A 25,381-nucleotide genomic window follows, 5' to 3' on the forward strand; every position below is an offset into this window, starting at 1 on the left:
TGTGCAAACACAGATTCAAAGAACCCCTGCTCTGCAGAAGTCAAGGCCAATACCATTATGTAGGTGACTAGATCCCTCCCAGGCCCTGAAAGAGGCACTGCACAGGCCTTGGAAAACAAGCTTTGTCCAGGCTGGTCCTGCCACGTCTGCCACGAGAAGCAGGAACGCTGCTGCAAGAGCGCTACAAGCAAGAGTGTTACAAGCAATGCAGACGCACCGGGTCCCGGTCCACTGTTGCAGGCTCTGCTGTCCCCAGACTCACTCTGGGCCCTGTCCAGTCTGCACAGGCTGGAGCTTCTCTGTCACAGGAACACATAGTGATTTTCCTGGGGAATGAAACGAACAGAAGCAAAACTCCGGAACAGAAAGGTGTATGCATGACGTGCTTGGAAATGAGGACAGTAGTGTCTAAAAGACCTATTGCAGTGTTTCTTTACATCCTGTAATGTTTGCATTAGTATTTACATTAGCTGGTGTCAACTGGAAGAATTCATTCTCTGTTACTGAAGACCCAATTAAACTTGCTAAAAGCCCTGCAACTAAAGAGTTAGGTAAAAGCTCTCTGCTGTCTAAATATTCTGTTGAGTGATTAGCACCAAATTAAGCTCTTGACCATGGAACCATTCTCTTACCACACACCGGTATGCTTGTGGGACAGCTTACATGTACACTGCTAAAGGCAAAACACATCACAAGGACTCTCCTGAGCTGCAGGTGTGTTTTCTGAACAGGTTTCCTTTTTAGCAGTGAAATGGGAGTCATCCATTTAGTGACCTCGATTACATCCTTAAGCACAAAACATACTTTGACACCTCAATTCATATATCATGAAAACACCACGTATGTCAAGGAAAACGAAGAAATGAAACTCTCTGTTACAAGTAAATGCCATTAACCAACAGGCTGAGGTTGCTTTAAGACTTAGCTCAGCCCATGAAAAATTAAAGGCAACATAGACCTCTAATGCATCACGTATCAGGAGAACCATTAAGTAATCAGTCAGCATTCAGTTTTATAGGGCATTCTGGGCATAATTCAATCTCCATTCATTTTAGATCATTTCTTTAATGAAGTAATGCACTGGACATAAATATTTTAATGCAACTCTCTAATGCCTTTTGAGTAGCAAGCAGCCTTCAGTAACCCAGAGCCCAGAATGCAAAAAAGGAAAAAGGATGAGATACAAGGATAGCGATGTGCTTAAGTCCCTGGGATTCAGGCAAATAGATACAACTGTGCTTTTGGATCCAAAAAATTCAAGGGACAGGAACAGCAGAAAGAACCAGTACTAGTGAGCTGCTATTCTTAAAGCTAGACTGCCTCTCCCTACATGTGTACATCAAGCAATTTGGAGTAAGGATTGTTTTTCTGTTTCAGGTTTGTCCAGCACCAACATAGTGGTAATTCCTGCGATGGAAGTTCCTAATATTCTTCACAGCTGTGATGCTTTTTCTGCCTTCATGCACACCAAAAAGGGGAACTTTTTAGCAGGAAGAAGGTGTCCTTAACTACTTTTGCCCCTCTTTCACAGCAGTAAGTGATAGTTTTGCTGCAGAACAGCTCTCTTCCACAGGTTATGGTGGCTCAATAGGAGGTTTAAAATAGTAACTGGCAGTTCATGACTACAGCTTGGCTGCAGGACCTGGGGCAGTGCTCTGTACCAGCCTGTACCACACCCAGACCCTCCAGCCCTGCGGAAGCCACTCACACCAGTTCCCTTTGGAGGGAAGGTTGCAAGGCCAAACTTTCTGACAGGCTGCTTGACATATGGGTATCCAGTATAGCTTTCTAAAAGCACTACACATCAAGAAGTCACTGCAAGCTTCTTTGCAAAGCAGCAGCCACAGCTTTCACTGAGGTTTTGCTCGCACCACAGTAAGGCGAGATTCTCCAAAACACAAAAAATCACTGCAAGCCAGAGAAAACCATTTACTCCCATTGAACCATAAGTGGAAGTTTTTCACACCAATAGGTAAAATAAACATGGGATGTAAGAGTCTACTTCTACTCTGAGGAGAAAAAAGTAAACCAAAATACTGACAACAAAAGCAGAGAAAAATTCAAATGCATCAGAGGGCTGGGGAAAAACATCTTTCAAAGTGTGAAATGGCCTGTTCCCAGGAGATCAAGCTGAGAAAGGCTGGCTATAGAAGGGAGGTGCCACTTGCTTCAGGGAGTTAAGAGCTTATGAGAGAAGGTGGTGGAGACTCTGGCTCCTGGCTGGAGCTGTGGGTGGTTGGTTATTTGTCAAGAAGCAGAACTTGCTGTTCTTTGGAGAGTTGGGTCTTTATTTAATACTCGTTTGGCCTTTTTTTTTAATGTCCTTGTAGCTGGTGTGTTGTATTGCTAGTGAACAGCATTCCTGTGGCTGCTACCCAAAGTTTGAGGTGATGGCAGTAAGTAGCACTAGTCACAGCTCATCGCCCAGTGAGCTTGCCCTGGGGCTGAGGTAAGAGTCCAGGGAAAATTACCGACCCTGATCCTATCTGGCTTACACTGTGTACTGGCAAAGGGGCTAAATTAACATTATCTGTACTATTTCATTTCTGCTATTTCCTAATTTTTGAGTGTTTGGCTTTACCACATAATTGACATTATTTAAATCCATGTTTTTGGCACAAAATTTCTGTAATGAAATTAATACAAGATGTGCAATACTGTAAATAAGAGAATTGCCCAAACATTCCCTGCAAGCGATCAATAGTTTAGGTGCCAATGGTTATTACCAACCATGCTGCCAAATGATATAAAAAAACTAGAGGCCTTCAAAGACCTCTGGCCAACCTAGAGGAGGAATCCTCTCTGCTGTCAGTTCCCAGCTGCAGTGCGCTGAAATGAGCAAGGCAATGGTACAGCTCTCACACTGTGACATCTGTACGTAACCAGTATGATGCAGCTATAAGGTGAATAACCGACCTTATCTTATTGTGTAAAGCGATGCTCAATCCATCACGTTTTGACTTCTGGAGGGTTTCATATGGCTTCATCCAACAAAGCCCACTTCCACTTTTTCACCGAGGGTTTTGCAGGTCTGAAGCACCATCAGCGCATCTGTCCTAGATTTTATTCCTCCATTGGCACACCTCACAGGTAGGATTATAGGCTGCATTTGCCAGTTGCTCCTGTGGCCTCACCAGTCCATGCAGGAGGCACATCTGCGAGGGGGGACCCTACAGCTTCACTGCTCTCTGCTGTGGGGTGTCAGCATCCCAAACCCCAGCGCCCTTGGTGCAGTTACACGTGTCTTACATGAGATGCAGCTGTAGCACTGCCACTGAGCTGCTGTAGTCTTTTTCTCGTCTGTGTTCTGGCCACTAGAGAGAGCCATGGTACAAAATGTCCTGCTCTGGAGTGTCCCTGGGCCCAGCACAGAACACTCGAATAGTCATCAGTAAAAAAAAAAAATCACTTAAAAGGGAAACAAAGCACTTTTCGACCTTCATTGGGTTTTTTTTTCAAGATTATTATTACTTTATTAATCCAAGTTTATTTTCAAGCCTCAGTTTTTAATTTGCTCTTCATTTCCCAAGGGAGAGCTGGTTGGGAGGAGAAGGAGTAGGCACACTGATGAGTATTTCTCCCATCTATTCTTAAGGTTATTGAGGGAAAAGATTTCTCACCAGGAAGGATGGGACTGCACACCATGGCTGGTACCGAAACTGAGTTATGGTCTCTCACGTGAGGAACATGAAGTTGATAATAGACCTAGTAAATGTGGGGTAGAGATATCAAATAATAATCTATGGGAGCTGGGGACTCATTTTCATAGGGCAGAGGTATCAGCGTTAGCTGTGATGGACTTTTTATCTGAAAGTACACGCAGTTTAGTGCAACAAAGTGTTTGAGTGTATTTGCCTTGTTGACAAGCTGGGTTGCATTGGTCCAGCCCAGAGCCATGCTCATGCAGTGAACTGCTTTTGGGACTAATCCAAAACCTGTACAGAGCTATGTTTTGCACATATTAGGGTCACAGGGTGATCAGCACTAACTTCAGTCTGTGTGCTGCGTGGTACCCAGGGAATATGATTCAAGGAATAATTCCGTTCTGATGTTCTCCTTCTCATCCAGGTTCATACTGCCTTCATGAATACACCACTAACCAACTACGAGGGTGATAATTTGTATTTAGATAATTTGTTGGTTTATTTCTGCCAGAACTTCCAATCCTGTGATTTGTAGGGTTAGCAGCTCATTTTGAGTGTTTTCTGTTTAAAATTCAGGTGGGTTGGACTTGGTCACAGGGTTTGGTATCCCAGGTGGTGAAATCTTCCCATTCTCGGGGATTTTATCTCATTTTCTCCTATGGGAATACTTGCTCTATTTGCGCACCTGCAATTCAGCAAATTGGAAGAATAGAGAAAACAAAATGTTTTCGTCTGAGCAGAAAGTGCCTTCCAAATTACAGTGACTGGTCCTAGGGTCCCATCGAGCAGCACATCCTGATTGCAAGCAGACATCTTCCTGAGACCAGCTACTAGTATCTGTCCCACAGAGAAGAAAAGCCATCCTTTCTTGGCCTACCTGCTTCTGACGGGAGCCGTTGCTGTCAGCCAGGACCCACGAGAGCACTGGTCTCTTCCCAGCTAAAAGTGCTGAAGACTGGGAACAGCAGGGCTGGGGGGGGTCAGCTTTGGTTGGCTGTTCCAGCATCCTCGGGGATGAGGCAAGCTGGCATTAACTTGCACCTTCGCAAAGCTGAATTAACTCTTGGCATCAGGAGAACAGGCTTAGGTTCTCAGAGGAGCAAGCACCAGGACAACCTGGTTTTCTGCTGCTTTTGGGACATTAGAGTTCTCCCCAGCAAAGAGAGACCTACCCATCCCAGCTGCCTGTATTGCTGTTCTTGGTACCTCTTATCCCATGGGATGTCAACAGGACACAGCTGTTGTCTGATCTGCAGTCATGGCCACACTCAAAGCAGCTGTGGGTCCTCTCGGCCTCAGGTGCTGCAATGCTGCATCCCCTTCTCCCATGGGATGCTCTGCACTGACCCTCCCAGGCTCACTGTGGCAACAGGGGCAGCCCTGTCCAGGCACAGGACTTGTTTCCTCCAGTTGAGGACTTTTCCAGTAGGATGAGCTGGCTGGGTTTGCTAGCAGACTGTAAAATTCACGGAGAAAGCCTTGTTCTTGATGCCTCCCTTTGCCTTTGCAGAGGAGACTGCAATCTCTTCCTCCAGACCTGCCTGCACGCTTTATGGTGGAGATGTTCCTGGACATTAACGTGCACCCTCAGGCTGGCATTCAGTGGTTCATCAGTTGTGAGTAATTAACAAGTAAATAAAAGCACACAAGTGAACTACTAGAGTGGGGTTGGTGCGTCCCTTCACAGACTGAGCACAACTTCTCAGGACAGGGTAGGGTGTGGCAGCCAGCAGTGGGAATACCTTGTGTAGCCAGACATCCCATCCTCCCCCCAGACACCACCTTCCCCTAGTAAACCTCCAACTGTTTTATCTGTAACAGTTAAAACTACAAATCAGCTCTTTTCCAGCCTTGCCGGGACAAAGCTTATACCCCACACATCCCCTCCGATGACACTTGCTTGGCCGTGTCATCTCCCTCTGGACACTGCCTCTACCTGGAAAGGATGAAGAGAGGAGGATGGCCATGGTGTGGAGCCCACCTTGGGTAAGTGCCTGTCCCAGCCACATGCTCAGCCCGGAGAAGGGGACACTGGTGTGCTTCTGCACTGCTCACCCAGGCATAAACCCTATTAGTGAGATATGCATGTGTTCCTCTGGCTCATAATTAGGTGCTGCATATGTCAACTGTGTTTTAATAAAAATGAAACTGCATCCAAATCTAAAATAGCCAGGAAAAATTGTCCTGTGATGTGGCATTACGCAGTTTATACATAAATAGAAATCATGTGGTGGTCCTGGAGCCCCAGCACCAGCTAGGGTCTAGTTGTGTCTGTATTTGAAGCTCAGCCTCAAAAAGCCATGAGGTGAGTCAGCGAGGTGGAGTTAGGATGTCCTTTCTGGGGGAAAGGGCAGGACAGGGGAGCTATTACTAAGGCAAAAGCAGTGCCAGGGGAAAGGAGACTTTGTGAAAACAGGGGTGTCAGTGCTCAGAGTTGCTGCACACCAACATGAAACAGGAGCAGGTTTTGGCACGGCTGCTTGGGTGTTTGTCTCGGGCTCTCTGGGGTCAGAAAAGCACGGACATTCCACAAATACCCAGCTGCTAGGCTCAAGTTCTGTACTTGTTTTAAACTTGGTTTGCAGTCTGATCCTAGATCTCATTTACGGTATCTCTGTTTTACCATTGTCTGCGTCAGGATACCTGGCCAGGGTGAAGCAGGATAAAACTGATGGACTCAGGGTGCTGTTCAAGGAACACTGTCTCTGAAAGAACAAATCATAGTGATGGACATGTTTCCCTCTGACCTGAGATACCTGAACAGTGCCAGGAGCTATGCTTGTTTGCTAGCAGGAAGGCACAAAGGATTGGGATGTAAGGCCTAGTTTTGCTCAATATCATGATTGAGAAGGAAGTCTCAGGCATAACCCAGGTCTCACATGGCAGAAGGATGCCTTCTACCTCCAGGCAAACCGTAACCCACCAGGTCTCCAGGAAACAAACTGAGAATGATACGTACATACCATGTGTAGCACACCAAGTCATTTGTATCTCAGCTACCCCAGCTCGTTTAGGCTTTGGGTTGCTCTGCAGCCATGGTTTGCCTTGTGAACAAAAGGAGTATCAGTTCCAGAAAAGAGAATCATGTTTCCCCACCAGCATCTGCTCCCAATGCAAAGTGTGAGCCAACACGCAACAGCTCAGTTTAGTCCTGGCTGTCCACCTGGATGTGAAAAAGCCATTTAACAGTTATGTGTGAGCACCCCAGCCCTGTAGTTCGTTCCATAGGCAGCCTCTAAGCAGGGCTCAGCCCTCCCAAACCATGAGTGACACACACTTTCTGGGCAAAGCCCCCAGTTATGCAGCACAGACCTGGGTGAAAGACAAGTATCTGGACACGTGCACAGGTGGAAGATGGCAGCTGCCACCTGCAACTCCCACCTTGCACTGCAGGATGGAGCAGCCAAGCAGGCAGTTAGGCTACTGGGTACTGAACAATACTGACTTTGAGCAGTCTCTGCCAGCTTACCTTCTCTCATGGTTGCAGGATACCTAGGAAACCTGGATCCATCACCAAAATCACAACAGGATCACCACCCATGTCCACACAGTTTGAGAGCTGCATGTGACTTGAAAACCCAAAGATCAGCAATTCCTCTGTTACAGCAAAAAAAAAAAAAAAGTGTCCCCAGGGGCTCTTCAATGTTCCTTTTGTGGTTCCCACATACAGTCCTCTGTGTGCACATCCCTGCAGCAGGTGAAAGACACTACTCAGGGCTCCAGCTGGCCCCCCTCCCACCACAGCCTAATACTTAACCAAGTGCCAAGGCTGACATGAAAGAAGCCTTTCAAAGAAAACAGACCAACCCAGTCACTTCAGACAAGGAACTGCAATAAATGGTAAGTTGGCAGAGCTCACAATTCCGAGTGCCCTGTTTTTACAGCCAGGCTCTTCTACTCCTAACCATGTCCTAGTATTTTTAATTTTCTGTTTTGCTGGTCCCTACCTCCACTCCCTGCTAATACCTAAGGGACTCTGAGATAGAGTTGGTAGGAGGTAAAGATGATGTAAAGACATTCGAAAGCACTGGGGTAGTGCTGTGATGCAGTCCCCAATCAAGCCCAAAACTGAAGTCAGTCGGAGTCAGAGCACTCCTGCACCAACCCAGCCCCCCAGGAAGGAAAGCCCCTGGCAGATGCAGGGACAGCCTCATGCAGCCCCAGCAGCGGGGTGCAAAAGGGCTCCCTGCTCCACTGTGCAGTGGTTATGACAAGCAGAGGGAAATGAGTAAATAAAAATTTAAGAAAGGTTTACAGTTTGGACTCTAGATCTGGAGTTTATATTTAGTAACCTCCCCTTTACTTTAGCATGTTCTGTCACCAACTGAATTCGTGACATGGAAATGGCTTCGTGTCTCCTCATGTTTGAGCTGCATGTGGCTGCAGTATCAGCTGATGCCTTTGAAACCGTAGTCAGTCACAGGGCATTTGCCATGTTTCCTCCTTGCCCTCCATCCCACCACGGTAGACGTGAGTTGCTCTTGGGAAGCTTCAAGGAGGCTTTTTGCAAATCAAAAAAAGCTATGTTATCAAAAAAGGAAAAAAACCCCAAACTATCCTACCCTTGCAAATAATTACACTGTTTTATTTTTCAGTATCACAGTCTTGGGAAATGAAACAGTCCAGACCCTTTCCAAGATATTACACAGCTTTTTTTCCATCTCTCTGGCCACAAAATAATCAAATTAAGTATAAATTTTTTGTTTTGCTACATCTATTACATTGGAAGAACATAATTATTGGTAGAAGCAGCTAAGCTCCGGCAGCCAAGGGTGGAACAAAGCACTGTTTTCTCCTGCTCTCGTGCAACCCACTTTAGTGTTCCCAGAAAAGCACACAGAGGGACAAAGCACATGGTGGATAACAAAATACAACGGTTTATTGAACAAAATAGGGCAAGGCAATGTTCCCTTTACATTCAATAAGAATTCAGGAGGATGAAGCAAAACATGCTACACACACAGGGACACGATGCTTTGGTTAAATGTCATTCAGAAGTTCTATGCCAAACCTGATAAAATTATAGAGCGAACAGTCAAGAAAAAACCCTAGGCTTGCATAGACAGATTATTGTCAGTGCGCAATTTATACTTAAGGATTAGCTGTTGCAATGCAGGGTACGCTTGCAGCTCTGAAGAATTTAAACCTTCTGACTAATCCATCTCATCGCATGGCCAACATTTAGATTCAACAGGCTGAAAGTTTATCCTGAAGAATTAAATGAGACAACTGTAGTTACTTCTCTGAGGCAGCTAACTGTACTGCAGTGCACAGATGCAGCTGGAGACACACCGTGGAGTCTACTTAGAGTGAACACTGATACAGTGGAACTTGTTTACCATGAAGTAGAAAATACTCATCTGTGTGTGCCACTGTCCTCTCTTGCACTCTCCTGGAAGAGCACAAACTGCGCAGCTAAGCCTTGTGATGTGCTACTCATGGAGAGGAGGTGGCTGCTGGTATCTCCAAGCCCAGAAGCTGAGGGCAGTGCAGCTTCTCAACAGAGAAGTTGTGTCCTGGAGCCTGTCCTGGGCATAGCGGTCCAAGCAGCACTTGTGTGCAGCACAGCCAGAGCCTCCATAGCAGCGCTGCACAGCCAGAAATGTGCTACAGCGTGTATTTTAAAGAGTATAGTAAACTGAAAAGAAAACAAAAAACAAACACAAAAAAACCAAACAGACCAAAAACCAAACAGTTGCCTGTGGAATACTTCATGCAAGGGGCACTGCTATGCCTCAGCACTATATTCCACACCCACCTCCCAAAGCAACTGCAAAATTAAGTATTTTGCATCTTGAGAGAGTGGGGCAAAACCAAAACTGTCCATCAGCTGAGCATGGATATAGGGCAGAGTAACCCTCAGTCACCCCCAGACGGGGATTCCTGCTGCAGCATTCTCCCTGGCATCACTGCCAGGAACAGGACAGCAGAGAGCTCAGTCACCCATCAGTCCACGCTCTGAGCTGTGCTTCATTTTCCTACTGCATCTCACACTGCCTCGCAGTGTCAGCGCTGCCTGGAGGAACAGCAGCAGCAATCTGCTCGGGGTGAGAAACACCCAGGAGACCATTCTGTGGAAGAAGTGATGAGTTTCATGGACTGGCTGCACTAGATTACAAGAGTGTAAACTAAGTAGGGGAATCCTCACACTGTCTCCAGGTGCTCCCCTTTATATATAAATTAGCAATCCACAGTTAGTTTGCATACAGGTTAATATGAATTAAAATTAAAACCTTGATAATAAAAATATATAATATACACATTGATCAACAGCAATAAACTGAATTGGAACACTAGAATGTAACAGTGACTGTAATTTGGCACAAAATAAAAATGCACAAAGGTCTAGCACTGTAAAAATAAAAATGCTTTTTTTTTTCCCTAAGTAGGAGAATGTTATTAATCCTGATTCAAATCCTGAAAGGTGGGAATGCAGAGATATAAAAATACTGTACATACAGGATCCCTTTTACAGAATGAAGCAGGCTGCAGCATTTGTAACTTTTGTCCTTCTTCCCCAAGAGGAGAAATTCAATGATGAGACTTCATCTATCCCCGAACAGCTGATATTTTCCCACCCCCACTAAATCCAAAACCATTAAGTTCTTCAAAAAAAGATGAGATTAACCTGTTGGATCTATCCACATGACGACAACCACTTCTCGCTGCAGGAAGCTGTACGGTCCACATTAAGACAGTGTTTCATAGCAAGGTGACTCAGATCAGCCTGCTGAAGACATCGAGTATCCCTGCACATAAGGCACGATCGCTCGGGTTTGCCCGACCTCTCTTTTGCAGACCATTGTGCTTTGGACAGAGGCGAGGAGGTGGCGAGAGCTCTTGCTGGTGAGATGTGCCTACTATGGAGGATTAGAAAGTGCCAGGATTTCACGGTGATGAATTTTCCATGTGGTGCCTGTTGCCTCGTTAATGCACAGAATCAGAAAGGGATGCAAGACCTGAATGACCTGGGCAGGGGTCCCAACAAGGGCTCCAACATGCTATTAAAGCCAGAGCAACACCATAGGCAAAGCTACTGAAACTCGGCAAGAGAAGACAAGGAAAAAATAAAGTTAAACATTTTTCTGTCATAGAAAGGAAATATTGCTCTGAGTGTTTCTTTTTAAAAATATCAACTTCACTGTGCCTCTTTCCAGGGACACATGTGCAAGGTGCTGCTTTTGCATCTCGCCTACACAAGCTGCATCTTCTTGACTCTCAGAACTGTGGCTGCTGAGCCTCAAGATGAGTTGGCTCTTTGTTCATCCATGATTTTAATTCAACTCTTGTTGTCTTCAATGGGACCACAGAATCTCCTTCCAAAACTAGATACTAAACACACAAGTCCAGCTGCAACCTTTGCCTCAAGAAGTGTCTAACCTGCTGACTGCATGAGGCCCACAAGGTATATTAGATGAACAATTGCTCTGTTTGTACCCCATTTACATGCTTTCCTCAGCTACCATTCCTAGCACTTCTGCTTCTCTCAATAGGTGTCAGCCCCTTCTAACAAAACTTCAGGACCCCCTTTTCACAAAGGCTGTGGAAAAATAAAACACGAGAAACATTACAAGGGACAGCAAATGAATAAAGGTAGGGAGTAAGAATTAAAAGGTAAGGACTATGCATGGATATAGAGCAAAGGAGCCCATAAAGCATTTAGCACTCCTTGAAGACATCCAAGGAAGCAGCAGATGCTCCTGGGATCCTTCCCTTAGGCTCTTGCCTCTTGGTGCCATGGCTGGAGAGCTTGGCTGGCCCAAGGAGGCCACGAAGGAGATCCTGAAACTCCACAGAGTAGGCACCGAGGTGTTCTTCAGACTTTACCCAGCTTCCAAATAAAATCAACTGGAGTTTTCTCTCATATCATTTCTGCTCACTCCCACTGAAGTCAACAGCTTGGATACTCCCAAGCAACCCTCCTGAGTTAATAGGTTCTTCAAATGTCAGCAGGCTCAGGGCCTTCATAACTTTTCTGATCAGAGTAAGACAGAATTTACATCAGCTGACTGTAGTGCACGAAAGCCCATCACAGCCAGCTACAGAGGCCAAGGGAGGGCTGAATTCCTAGATGGTGATTCTCCCTTGCCTTCTGCAGCAGGTCACCACTTTTTCCCATGCACACAGTACAAAGCACAACCACTTTCTGATTTGGCAGGATCTTTCCCCACCCAGTTTTCACGAGTGCACTACATGATACAAGCAGCAGGGCCTAGACTGGGGTGTTTGACAAAGTATTAGTTCATAAAACCCCATCAGGCATCCATTTCAGAATAAATACTCTGATGGCAACAGGGGGAAAACCCACAGAAAAAAAAATGGCACTTTCAGCAGTAGAAGTTTTGACTGTTACATGAAATACTAAAACAAATTTTTACAACAAAATCATTGCAGATGAGGTTGCCACATTGGCCCAAGTTATCAAATAAAAAAAAAAAACACAGGCTATGTTGGGTTTTTTTCCCGTATCCTTTGAAACAACAGTAACACTTCTGAATGGACAGAGATGGAACTAGAAGAGGGAACAAGGCAAGGACAGTAAAATCTAGCCGCTGGCTGGGATATTTCCTGAGAAGCAGTAGCAAGCAACCAACAGCTTGCAAGTCACTTAAGGGTTCATGCAGGTGTGCAAGCTCACAGTCTGGAAGCAAGGGTTTGCAGCTAATGGGATGCTGCCAACGCACAAAGTCCTACATTACATTTTTGGCTGGTGTATGCCTGGAGCAGGGGTCTACTGGTGGTTAATGGGTTCTTCACAGGTAGTGAACTCCTGCCAACATCCCAGTGGGGGTAGGACATGGGAGTTTCTTGAGTTGTTGGTCAAGGCAAGGCATGGGCTCATGCTGTGGTATGAAACATGCCCTCGTAACTTAGGTGAAGAAGGAGATGCCTTGTCTGCCTTGTGATTTGTTTCTGTAACTATCCTGACCAAGGACAGCAGCTAAGCTTAAAGCCTTACAGCTCCCTTGGTGCTTGAATTATGGATTAGTGCAAGAGCAGAGCGCCATGATCTCTTCTGATCTCCTACTAGTGCTCCACACCAGCACATGCTCTCCACAAGGCTCTACAGAGCTGTCAGGCTCCTTTCCCAGGCAGATTGGTGAGGGCAAGTACAGTCATGGCTCTGCCTCCCCTCCTCAGCAAAGCAGCAGAATTGCAGCTGCCAGCAGAAGACAAAGCATGGTGGGACTGACTCAGTCTCAGGCAATAAGGAAGCTGGGCTGCAGGGGCAACACAGCCAGGCTTGCTGCTGTAAACTGCACTGGCAAATAACTAACTAGACTGTACTGTCTGAACAGACTCCAAGCCAGTGTCCGGATGCTCAGCTTTGTTGTTTAAAAATGCACTTGAAAAAGTGATGACAAAAACTATTAAAAAGACAAAAGAATTTAAATGAGCAGGGGCCAAGGGAAAAAGCTACTTGTTTGTGCAAGAGAAGAATGATTTTCAAAGACTGGAGGGAAAACAAGCCATTAAAAGGCAGGGGGAGCATGGGGCAGAAATCACTGCATGGGCAAATCTATACAGACAACTTAAACTTGCAGACCCTACTATGCCCTAGAGAGCAAGTTTTACCCTGACTGGAGTCTGCCTGGGTGCTGCACAGAGCAGTGTAGAGGGGAGGCAGTTAGCACAGACACCAGTGTGGACTGTTTGGCACTCTATGTCTAGCTCAAAGTTGCCTGTAACAGTAGATTTTTGCATTCAGCACTCAATGCCCATATGGCCCTTCTTCAGTCCCATGTTTTCAAGACATATGCAGGTTCAGGCACAAGTTACTGTACTCAAGTGCATCAGTAACTGAGCCAGGAGTTACAGTAGTTCCTACCTGGCTTCAGTGAAATTCCTTGGCTCCTACCACACCAGAGTTCAAGGTAGGTGACCACAGAGGTCCCTTCAGGCATTTAAACCTGTTCGTATGATTCTTCCCAATTCACAGTTCACAGCTTCATCAGCTCCCTGGCGTGTCTTAAAAGTCACACACACAAGATCTAATTTCAGGTGAAATTGTATTTCCTCGTAACTGTTCTATCTTGTATCCTGGAGCTAAATGCCTGGTTACACACTCTACCCACGTTGCTGGAAACTCTAGAAACAAATACAGCAGCTAAGAAATTTTGTTCTGCAGGCAATTTCTCCCTCACCAGTCCCAGGTTCTGGCTTTTGCTAGCATATATTATGAAGATCCTCTCTCCTTCCTGCAAGATGGTATGACTGTCAGGTTGGCTCAGCTGTCTTACCCAGCACAGGAAGAAACAGGTTTCCTCTTATAACTCACTTTGCTAGGTCATCCTAATATGGAAAGGATTTGTACTTCTGATGTTCTGCTGCATTGCCATAATCCAGCTCGTATCTTGGATTTTCCTCCCTGTTGTACATGATATGCATTTCTCTTTGTCCTATTTGTCAAAACTCCAGCCAAAGCTTAAAAATAAAAGTAAAAATAAAAGGAAAGCCTCAAAAGAATATAAGAGTGAGCTGCGAAGTCAGCTAGTTAATTCACACGGCTCAGTTGCGGCTAGATTATACTGCACTTCTTAGATGTTCACATATGAGTAAGAAATTGAAACAAACAAGTGTTCCTTATTAATATGATGACACTTAAAGAGGAGATCCTGGGTATGGAGGCTGCACCTCCCATTGGGTGAGGAATTGAGAAAGTTGGCTGGCAATTCCAGTAATGTTTGCTACAGAACAGTCAGTACCAAAGCAAAGGCTAGCAGAGTTTACTACTTCCTACGGGAACCTGGAAAGCAAAACAGAAAGAAAAAGAAATCTGTAAGGATAGATCCTGGTGAAGAAAATACTACCTGCAGTCATCTTTTACTTGTCTTGCCCTCTTGGATGTCTGTGTGACTTCCAGAGTACTGGTAAAGTCAAGTATCAAAATGGGAACTGTGCATTGCATTACTCAAGCAAAAGGAAGGATAAGTCCACAAGAGAGGCAGACATCGGCATTTATTCTAGGCTGTGGATGGCACTGCAGCCACATTACACAGCCTCACTAAAGAGAACGGAGCGAACACTGGGCTTACAGTCTCTATAAAGCACCATCAACTTTCCAGCTTGTTTGATGAAGACAGAAAGCAAAAGTTTCCCAAACTTTAAATTTTGGGAAGTAAACTGTCCACATTTAAGTCACACTCAGTGGAGCTGGAAGAAATCTGAACAACTGAGTTGAACTCTGGCTACCCCTTTCCTCCCCCAGAGACTCTACAGATAACTGAGACAAGTGGCATTCAGATTTAAAAAACTGGGAGGGCGACCCTAACCACATTGCTCTTGTGCCGAGTGATTTCAGGAAACTAGACAAAAAAGCAGTGCTGAGATGCTACAGGAACGAAACAAGCCTGTTCTTAGGACACACTTCTGTCTGATCATCCCTTCTGCCTGCCAGACGGGTGATGTGAGGTTTTGTCTTGTCTTGGATGGTTTGATACTAGTGAGTCACCTAAAATACATCATGTCATTGTCTTCACGTTATTTCTCCTTCATTTGCTGTCTGGATTTACAGTCATTCATCATTAAGAGATCATGGAAGACAGGCAGAGAGCTTGACAAACTCAAGGCAAACCAATTCAGCTTTTTGGTGTCTCAGCCTGCAATGTGTTCAGCAAGTACAACTTGAACTCTGACTAGCATCACCTGCCTGCTGGGGCAATAATACCCATTCCTCCTCTCTATTAGCATCTCTTTCAAACACCCTATCCTGCAGGCTGCTTATGTAAGGAAAACAATCCACAGTAACCCAAGTGCCAGGGCAACCATGGGCTTGATCATACCTTTAGGAGAGTGCTCAGGTTTGGGGATCTGGCGCAAGGGGCTGGGCTGGCTTGTGTAATAGCGAGCATGCTCAAAGTCATCAAGGAGAGGCTGTGACCTGCCAAGCACAGTGAGAAAGAAGTGTTGGGAAAAAAAATACTCAAAGGCATAACAGTGTTGCAAAAGTAACATCTCAGCTGCCTGGTCTGTCTCTGTCAGTTTGATGCAACCTGTGTCTGGCCCAGACTTTCCACCTGCAGATGAGCTCTTCTGAGCACAGGCTGTTACTGTTTCTGCAGTGAGAAATGCACAGTATTTACTACTTCTGTGGATTGCTTCCTTTTAATAATGGTTTCAAGTTATCAGGAAACAAAGAATTTCCATTATGAAGTTTGATGCAAACCTCACTTAGAACAGCAGCGTTGTAAAGTGTTCAATACTTGCTCAGATTTATCCCCAGAATATTTTAATAAGATCTCTCAGTCTCCACCTACACACCTCACTTGTGGTTTCTTTTGCAAATTCAACAAGAATTTCTAGTCTTATATCTAGACTAGAAATCAAAGCCACTGGGGTCGCTTCCAGGGTTCAGTCCCTCATGGGGAACATCAGGCCAGGGTACCAAATGATTCAGAAGCAGCACTGCACTACAGCACATTCCCATCAGCTCTGGGATGAGGTACCCCAAAGCACAACATACTTGCTTACAGGGGGTGTCCACACATAGCAGCAATGTACAGGGCTTAACTGGGAGCAAGAACCCAAGGGAGCAGCTGTACAAATGCATCGCAATTACTCCTTCCTGCCCAGAGATGACATTTGGTTTCACATCCCCAGAAGCTCTTTAACTCTCTCAATGTTTCTCTGCCATTTAACAAATGTCACTGCACAAGCTCATCAATCTCCCTCAGCACCAGGCAGGAGACTGATATGGACAAATGCCATGAGCACAGCGAGCGACACGTATCACTGAACACCTCACGAGCTCTGTGCCCTCCACCTCTTTTCAGCGCTAAAACTTCTGCTCTCTACCAAGCCCCTTCTCCCTAGGACTCAGCTTCTGAGCAGCTTCCCAACTCCATTTCCCCATTTTTACCAGCCAGTTCAAGCTCACCTTGAAGACCTGTCACCTTTGTGTCGCTGAGTTTCAGGCCCTTCTTTTGACCTTGAGCGCGTGGACTCGCTTGCATCATGCTGATGGGAAGAACGGAAAGCAGCTCACCTGTGTGCCTTGCAAGAGACCAGCCAACGCACTGAGGCTGCCATAGCTCCATGCAGTCCTTTCATGCTTGGTTTATACACAAAACTAACTACAGCCAGACACGTGCAAGCGGCAGTATCAGGACTAGTATCCAGTAAATGAAATTCAGCCTTGCTGAGCCAAACTCAATTTTTTCTCTGAATATGAGACAGCGCTGGGGAACCCGTCCCAAAGCTGGGGTCAAACGCAGTCAGTGTGTAATGACTGTGCACATGGCTGGCTGAGCACGAGGGATGAGCTGCACACAGCTGTGCTCTTGCAACCACTCAAACACAATAAGGAGGCTGAAAACAGAGCTACCTCCAGCTGGCCCCAAGATTAACACACGTCTCCTTTAGTACCTTACCAGCGCAGACCATGAAATCTGTTTCCTATCACCTTCCACATCTGCTAACCAAGCCTCTGTAGTATTACTCATGCAAAAACCTACGCTTGATACACTCATACTTTCATTATAGAGCCAATTTTATTATGAAGCAGAGTGGTAACTGGAGCAGCTGTGTTGCCCTTATACCTGTGGTGCACAAACAGGACCAACTACTGCTTTTATTGCTAGTTAGGATTTCAGCAGAGCAAGGTCCTGCACCAGGATGACTGACAGTGCATGAGGGAGGCCACAAGTTGCTGTAACATTCAGCGCCAACCTCCAAGGCCAGAGGCCAATTTTTACCTTGCTTTAGGCTGAAGCCAAAGAGCATCGAACAAAGGAGGTGGCTCCAAAAGGCTTGGGAAGCAGCTGAATAACGGGCAGCAAGACCTTTGGGATGCAAGAGTCTGCATCCCTCCTTTTGCTCTCACCACACACCCTCACCTCCCTCTGGAAATACGAGTAGCATTACAGCACTTCATTTGTGGTGCCTCCTGAAGCTTGACTTACCTTCCAGTCTTGTTCATGCCTCCTCTTTTCAAAGGAAGACTTTTCTCTCTCCTTCCCTTTCTTGAAAGCCTTTTTCTCTTCGGCCATCAAGAGTCGAGCAATTTCCTAGAAGGGAAAATACAGAGAGCGTGCCAGATGGTTTTACTGCTCTTGCGGGTTTGAGTTATTTAAACCCTTTCCTATGGACAACTGCTGAATGGGAAGGGTGCAGGCAAAGCCAGCACTTCACCCATCTATGATCAGAGATCAAGTGACAGGGCAGAATTAAGACTGACTACATGCAGCATGCCCAGTTGATCCCTGATTTGCTAGAACTTGTTTGCAGAGGCTTTCTGTCCTTATCCCATTTTCCTTCAGTGGTAGTGTTCATCTCACAGCATCTCTGACAGTCTCCCTTGGGGCTCAGTTACAAGAGATGCTCTTACAGCACCATGAACTTTCTTCCTCTGCCATGGCTGCAACATGCAGCACAACTCCCTCTTTGGCCATCCTGAGCGTATACATGAAAACCAGCTAGCAAACCCCACTGGAGCCCTGAGCTTCCCTTGTAAGTGGTGAAATGAACAACTACAGGGTCACAGAGGACAAGTGGGGTTTAGTAGCTTCCACAAGTAAAGGAATACCGCAAACATTTGACTTCTTGCTCACCTCATCTTGGGCTACTTGAGCTGCCTTCTGATCTGCCTCATTAGCCTGGAAGAAAAAAAAAGGGGGATGGGTGGGGAGAAGGAAAAACAGAGGAAAAAAAAAGGGTAAGGCCTCTGAATTATTCATACCCATTAACCTCCTGGGCAGGGCAAGTAGATGCCCATACAAATACACCACCATCCTCTCCAAATATACTTAGCTACCTCAAATACTTACCTCACTACCCAACACCAAACTGTCATTTCAGCTCTTCAGCTGAGTATTTCCCTCATCTATCTGCCAGGCCACACCACAACGCATTGCCCACCCTGCTGTCCTGCTCCAAAGATAGTGTGGTCAGCCCAGAAGTGAGACAGCCTGACTACATGCCACATTTACCTGCCTAGAAATGTTCATTTAATACCACTCTGCTTCAACCATTTAATTTTGGGGTGTTTATTTCAGACAATAGGGCTCTACTGGCTGGATGCCAGCTGTTACTCCATACGTGTGTGTATGGGAGACAAAGGTAATTACCAGAATGCACAGCAGAAAGATGTTAGGTCTTAAAGTCACTATCATATACAAAAGGTTTACAAATTCAAGTTGTCATCACTGGCTAGCTTAGTTCCTTTGAGTTGACTGATGCATCCTCTCTACTTACCAGGAGCTCTTCCTCCTGCAGCTTCCTAGCAATCTCTTCATCAGACAACTCCTGTTCCCTTCGGGGTGTATCATACATGGCTTGCTTTGTCCCCCTCGACTTAGTGCCTAGTGAATTGTGAGAGAAAACAATAAACTCAACCATTTTCCAAATGCTTGCTGAGGAAATCCCCACCATGTCCTCAGCTACCTGCAAAAGCCCCACCTAAGGGAACAAGAGGCCATAACAGTGTACTTGCCAGACAGCTGTTTTGACAGTACCTTTAACTGGGGTGCAGCACACACCTTAGGGAGGGATATAGAAATACCTGATACACCATGTCCTATATGACAAATGCAACTGCATGGCAGAACAGGCCATGCCCCTTGAAGCAGTCTTTGCTGTCCCAGCAATGCTAGCAAGGAATTGTAGTTTTTCCACACTCTGCGTTGATACAAATACACTGGCAAAACTGGGCAGCAGAGAGCAGCCCAGCACCTGTCAGGAGCACAGCAGTCTGTGAACACACCACTGGAGCGACACAGGCTGCAAAAGTTGCCTGCGACAGGCTCACGTGACGTTTCAGACAATTTCTTCCTTGGGCTGACCCATGTATTTTACAATTCACAGTCAGAAAGCAGCCAAGTAAACATTTCTGAAGTTCAAAGCAAGAACTGAACCTTGTATGAGTACAGAGTTTTATTTGTGTGTTTATTTTTAAGACAAACCATCTCCAAGTGCTTTCAAATGTTGCATTTTGAGAGGTCTCTCCATAGTCTATTTGCATCAGGCCAAAGGAGTCTCACTATATCCCTGTTATAAAATGCATGACTTCACTCACATACAACGAATGCCTTCTCCTTCCATCTGCAGTCTGAACTGTATTTTCAGACATCTTAGACATCTAAATGAGCTTTCTGCTTCATGTCTAAAGTATACAAAAACTCCAGATGTGTGTCTTCCACCTCAAACCCATAAAGTTTCACTCAAAACTTTCATGCCTCCAGCTACACATTTATAATAAATACCTGTTAGATCTTACTGGGCCACCTACCAGTTTCCTTCCCATCTCGTAAGACCAAGGGAAAAACGAAGTAAGCAACTGACCTCGAAAAACTTTCTGTGCATCTACCAGCAAACTACCATCATACTCTACCAAGCATCCCGAAGATTTCAAACTGCAGAGGGCCAGAAACCTCATGCATCAACCCGGAATAAAACCCTGGAACAGGAAACCACCACTTCTACAGGTATTAAAGGAGGCATATGGAGTTTCCTGCTTTTTGTTTTGTTTGACTCGACCGATCAATGGTCTTAAGGAATTAACGCCCCTCTTACAAACCATCTCAGCATAAGAAGAAAACTTCAGCTTTGGCATGTTATGGTTAAGTGTATGACCTGGCCTCACCCAGCACGCTTTGACCAATCCAAGCTGTGAAGAGCTGCAATCTCTGGCCAGCACTGGAACTCACCAGCTTGGTTAGAGTTAAATTATTCAGAGTACTTCCAAGGTCAAGGCAAACACCGTTTTACCATGCTGGAATGAACAACAGCGCGGCCAACAGGCTCTTGTACAGCATTACCTCTATGAAGAATAAAAATAAGTTTCTGGGAATTGTTTGCTGGCCAGTCCGAGGCTGAGCTTTCTTCACACACTGATTGGTGCCAGGCCTTATTTGCTCAGAAGACAACAATAAACATTACTTCCACATCACTTCTGCCCACACTCAGGGGAGCACAAAGCCCACCATGACCACAGCCCACAGGAAGATGATGTGAGCTTCTGGCTATTTTGACTCAGTGCGATGGGAGGCTGAGTCACACTGTATGAGGGCAAATCACAACCTCCTGATTATATATAAAGACCTGATTAACACCTTCCATGTCCCCAAAGAAAACCTTTGCATGATGAAGAATAATTCTCCCAGCATCTCCAGTGACAGACACATACTATCATCCCCACCTTATCCAAGCGAAGACCAGTTAGATGGCTTAAAGCACAAGTTTCCCATGCTGGGACAGACATAGATCCAAGTCTCTAAACTCCTATTTTCACTAAGAGACAGGTCACCCCTTCCCCCAGTGTGGTCTTAAAAGCAGAAAGATGGATCTGGACCTTTAAAGCCCACCAGTCAGCCAAGTATTACTGGACAACAAGAACTACACAGGTACATGTCTCCCAGAAAAACTCACTTGTATAGAATTTGACGAGAACTCCATCTTACAAATAGAGCCAGTTGGACACCTACTGCCACTACCGAACTTTGCCCAAAGTGAATTGATTATGTTACCAGCAGGTTTTCCATAAGTGGACGGAAATTGCTGGCTTGTTAGTGCTTAAGCAAACTGTCCTTACTCACAGCCCTGCATCCTGAATCAACAAAATTAAAGTGTAATCATAACATTTGGGGTTTTGTTACAGTATTTTTTTTTTCTCTCCTGTTCAGGGAGACCACAGCACAAAATAGATCATAAAAACAAATGCTTGCTGTTGGTTGTTTTGTTTTTTGTTTTTGGTTTTTTTTTTTTTTTTTTCCTTAAATACAGAATACCAAAGGCACCATTTCCAACAATACCTTCTTATTTATCCTGTCTGATGTCATGGAACATGTCAGGAAATAAAAAGAGCAAGAACATTAACTGATAAGAAGAATCTCACTAAATTAGGGAGGAACCTTGGCAAGATTCACCCTGTACATGTTGCAGCTGGATATTAGAGATAAGCATCTTCAAAGGAAACAGAGATGTGCGCCTTGTGGGGCACACAAAGGTCCATTCCCCCGTGTACATACACCTTCCCCATCGCTTGGTTACCTGAATCTCGCTGGCAGTCTCCAACCTTCCCCTGGTTCATAGTGTGTGGGGAGGGAGGACGTCTCCTGTGTCCTGCCCTTTTGCAGTCTCTCCTCTCACCCTTCCTATGATCATCTCTAGATTCAGCATCACGGAGCTTCTCGTCATGCATCCTCCTGTGTGACGAGCAGCCCTGATGACGAGATTTGTGTTTTTCAGGGTGCACCGGCTGACTGCTGCCCCAATTCCAGGTCTCCTGCTCAGCCTCCAGTTCCATCTCAAAAAGAGGAAGGTGCTTTTCTCTGTTTTGTCTTGTTGGCTTTCGGCTGCACTGCACCTGGTCTGTGAGTCCATGCTCTGACTCCAGGTCAAGACTGGGAGGTCTCCAAGCCTTCTCCCTGCCAGCTGCTCTCCTTTCCCGCAGCTCCCAGCTATCGCTGTGGCCGTAGGTGCCGTGCTCAGCCTCTCTTTCCAAGTCGAGGCTGGGGTGTCGTCTGGATCTTCCCTGGCTGGCCGATTTCCACTCCTGCCAATGGCCATCGCTGGCTTCACTCAGTTGAGGAGATGTCCAATGATCCCCCAAGGTGGAATGCCTGTGTTCAGAGGCACCACTGGACAAAGGCAAGGGCGCTTCTCGGTGCTCTCTCTGCTGGCGCATGCGCCGGTCACCACTGCGTGCCATGCGAGGCTCAGAAACCCGCTCTCTGTGGTCACCCCAGGGGTGCTCTGAGCAATGGAGGGGGACAAATGAGGGGGTTAGTGGTGTGGGGGTTAATGGTGGTTCAGCGAGGCCAGACTCACAGCATGCAGATGAGGGAGCTTGATGCAAGTAGAAGCTGGAAATACAGGCAAAGCACGATGGGATCAGAAAGAAGAATAATGGGATATATTGCTTGCAGGATATAACGGGACAGAGTGAAACAGCAGCATGAGAGGCAACGGAGTTGGAGCAGAAAGCACAGGTCCAGCCCGAAAGCTTGTCTGAGCACCTTCTAAGACTAGGACAAGTCAACATGGAGATGGACTTTTAGTGATGCCATTGGGGCTGAAAACCAGCCAGAGCAGCTCATCTCCTGGTGACACGTCACTGCTGCAGGATATGAAAACCACCAGAGAAAGGCGTGCAAAGGAGGGTGCAAGATGCAGGCGAGGCTGGGAAGCAACGGCATGGGGTGGGCACAAGGCCAGGAGGGGCCAAGCAGAGGGTCAGGTTGGATCCTAGTTTATGAGCACAGATGCCTTGCCCTGGCTTCAGGCACAAGGTTCTTCATCAGAAAAAACAGCCTCACTTAACAGGGGGAAGGCCCACATAAAGCAGAAGAGTAAGAGACAAGTGGGATGGGATTTTTTTTTTAAAAAAAAAAAAAAAAGCAAGAACGAGATGATGGATAGTTGCAGCATCCAAATATCTTCCACCACAGACTGCCGCGTATCTCTTGCAGACCCAGAAGTTTCAGGGCCCACGCTTACTCATTGCCTTATATAAAAGTTTGGGCTCTGACTGTACACAGGGCTAGGGAAATTTAAGGGCGGGATAAGACTTCACAAAACCCGGGCTCCTGACCTCAGCAATGTAGCTGGAAAAGCCGCTTACTCAGCAGTTTGGCAGGGTTGTTTCCTCTGTGCTTTCCAGAAAGCAGGTGGAAATTTTCTTTGCTTTTAGTTTGAGTAAACAACCTGACAACCATGAGGATGCAGCAGTCTGCCTATATACAATCTGCTGATCAATTTATTTTCTAATCAACCTATTTGCTAAGAAAAACCATTGCACTTAGTGAACTATTATCTCCACAGCAGCTTTTCAGAATGAAGGTGTATTTCTGAAGAAAAAAAAAAATTCCTTGAAGCACAGGCTGATTTGAATCAGAACTATACAAAAAAAAGAGAAACCAAAAAACCAGCATTGTAAGACTTTTTCTCCACTGCTGAGTTTTTTACAGTACCTAAAAATATTAAAAATAGATTTCACTGCACATGAACTGCATTCTGTTTTAATAAATAGCTCTGCCTTCCTTAGAGTCATCCAGATTTCAGGGGAAAAAAAAAAAAACCACACCAAAACTGAATGTTCCCTTCAAGTCATTCCATTCAGAAGAAATATTTTCAGAGCCAGCAAAAATATACCCTACAGAAAATCCACCTTGAAAACAATTCTGTGTTACTTTTATCCAGAACAGGTATATTTTTAAAAATCCAAGAACTGTAAGAGTAACCACAGCAGTTCCTGTTAACTGGTAGGTTTTTCTGTTCAGTTTTATATCGTTCACATGATTTACAGAAAACAAATATCCAGTGAAACAATCTAAGTGACTTACTGAACAACAGAGACCAGAGCCTGAAAGCAAGAGTCAGTTTTTGAATGATACTAACAAGAGTGTAAGAATTAATTCCATTTTGTCATTAAGGAAAACTCAAACGCAGCAGCAGAGAGCAGGAGATCACGAAAGAGCAAAGCACGGCCTCGCTGGGAAAGGAACACTGCAGGTAACGCAACCACGCCAGACAGCCCGAGCAGATGGCTTGCTTTTGGGATATCTCAGGGCTATTAACCCCTCAGCAGGCACCGGTTCCTGAGGCACCTTCCACAGGGGCCATATAAACACTCTTTTTAGGACCTGGTGTTACTCTCTCAAGTAGCAAGTGACTGAGCGAATGCAGAAATGTTTTTCATGGCACAGACACTTCTGGGAGGAAGTCTGCCTCTTTTCATGTTTATTTTTCCACTTTTTAAGAGCTCAGATTGCCCTGGAGCAATAACCCTAATCCACACTCCTCCTGAATGCGGATACATTTTTACTCAATCTTAAGACAGACTAAAAACAAAAAAGCTCTGGCTTTGTTTGGGTTAAGTTCACAAGTAATGAAGATGATACAGAGGATGCTGAAGCCTAATCAAATGGTGCCCAATTATTTAAGAGGTTCCAGATCAACAGACTAGATGATCCAGTCATCAAAATCCACTCCAGCCCTTTCTAGTTTTTAATGAGCAAGGATTAAGAGCCACACTACTATGAACAGTGACAGAGCAGTGGCACAGGCTGCCCAGAGAGGCTGAGGAGTCTCCTTCCCTGGAGACATTCAAAACCCGCCTGGACATGGTGCTATGCCCCCTGCTCTGGGTGTGCCTGCTCAACAGGGGGGTTGGATAAGATGACCTCCAGAGGTGCCTTCCAACACCTACCATTCTGTGATTCTGTGAATGGTCAGGCAGAACACCTTCTACATCACCTCTGAGACTAGTTACTGCAGGAAGAAAAATTAGACCCACAAGATACCCTGCTCTCCAAGTCCACACCACGGTAGCAGTTCAGAGTCACAGCCTTCTGTCAGCTGATTTGTTACAAAATCCATCCTCTCCTACCATTTCTGCATGGCAACACTATTACCTATATTGTATTATTTTAGGGACTTGTCCCATTTAATTCTGAAAAACTGAAGTGTGGGTTGGCCACAAGACTCCGAGATCTCAGCTCTGTACATGTAGCAGGACTTTTGGTCATGGTTTCCTCTTGGTTACTGTTTCACACTTTGTGCTTTGTGTTTTCCTGGTCATCCTTGAACTTCTGAATTGAAACTAAAATATTTTGTGTAAGCTCAAATAAAAGACATGTAAAACCACCAATGGCATTGATGTTAAAATGAGAAATAAGAGGTTTGGTCTTCATCTTCACAATCTGTTAATCAAAAGCAGCCTGTCTCTTCCCCACCACTCATTTTTTTTTTTGAAGAAAGAACACAAGAACCACCACCAGTGCACAGCAAAGCCATCCCCA

At 45.5% G+C, this 25,381-nt stretch overlaps 1 protein-coding gene across 3 annotated transcripts in view; it reads right to left on the reverse strand.

Moving 5' to 3' along the window:
• Nucleotides 1-10,769: 10,769 nt before the first annotated feature.
• The window catches only part of CCDC50 (coiled-coil domain containing 50), a 42,372-nt gene continuing 27,760 nt past the window's right edge, over nucleotides 10,770-25,381 (reverse strand). For 2 of the 3 annotated variants that reach the window (XM_075098958.1, XM_075098957.1), the window contains exons 6-12: nucleotides 21,630-22,334; nucleotides 18,837-18,943; nucleotides 18,194-18,238; nucleotides 17,546-17,650; nucleotides 16,522-16,601; nucleotides 15,428-15,525; nucleotides 13,639-14,391 (exon numbers count right to left, since the gene is read on the reverse strand). In XM_075098958.1, coding sequence (XP_074955059.1) covers nucleotides 14,375-14,391; nucleotides 15,428-15,525; nucleotides 16,522-16,601; nucleotides 17,546-17,650; nucleotides 18,194-18,238; nucleotides 18,837-18,943; nucleotides 21,630-22,334 — 1,157 coding nt within the window. In that variant the 3' untranslated portion in view covers nucleotides 13,639-14,374. Of the gene's footprint in view, nucleotides 14,392-15,427; nucleotides 15,526-16,521; nucleotides 16,602-17,545; nucleotides 17,651-18,193; nucleotides 18,239-18,836; nucleotides 18,944-21,629; nucleotides 22,335-25,381 lie in introns of all 3 variants that reach the window. The other variant, XM_075098959.1, reaches the window with a different exon arrangement.

The sequence above is a fragment of the Phalacrocorax aristotelis genome, chromosome 7, assembly GCF_949628215.1.
Source record: "Phalacrocorax aristotelis chromosome 7, bGulAri2.1, whole genome shotgun sequence".
NCBI lineage: Eukaryota > Metazoa > Chordata > Aves > Suliformes > Phalacrocoracidae > Phalacrocorax > Phalacrocorax aristotelis.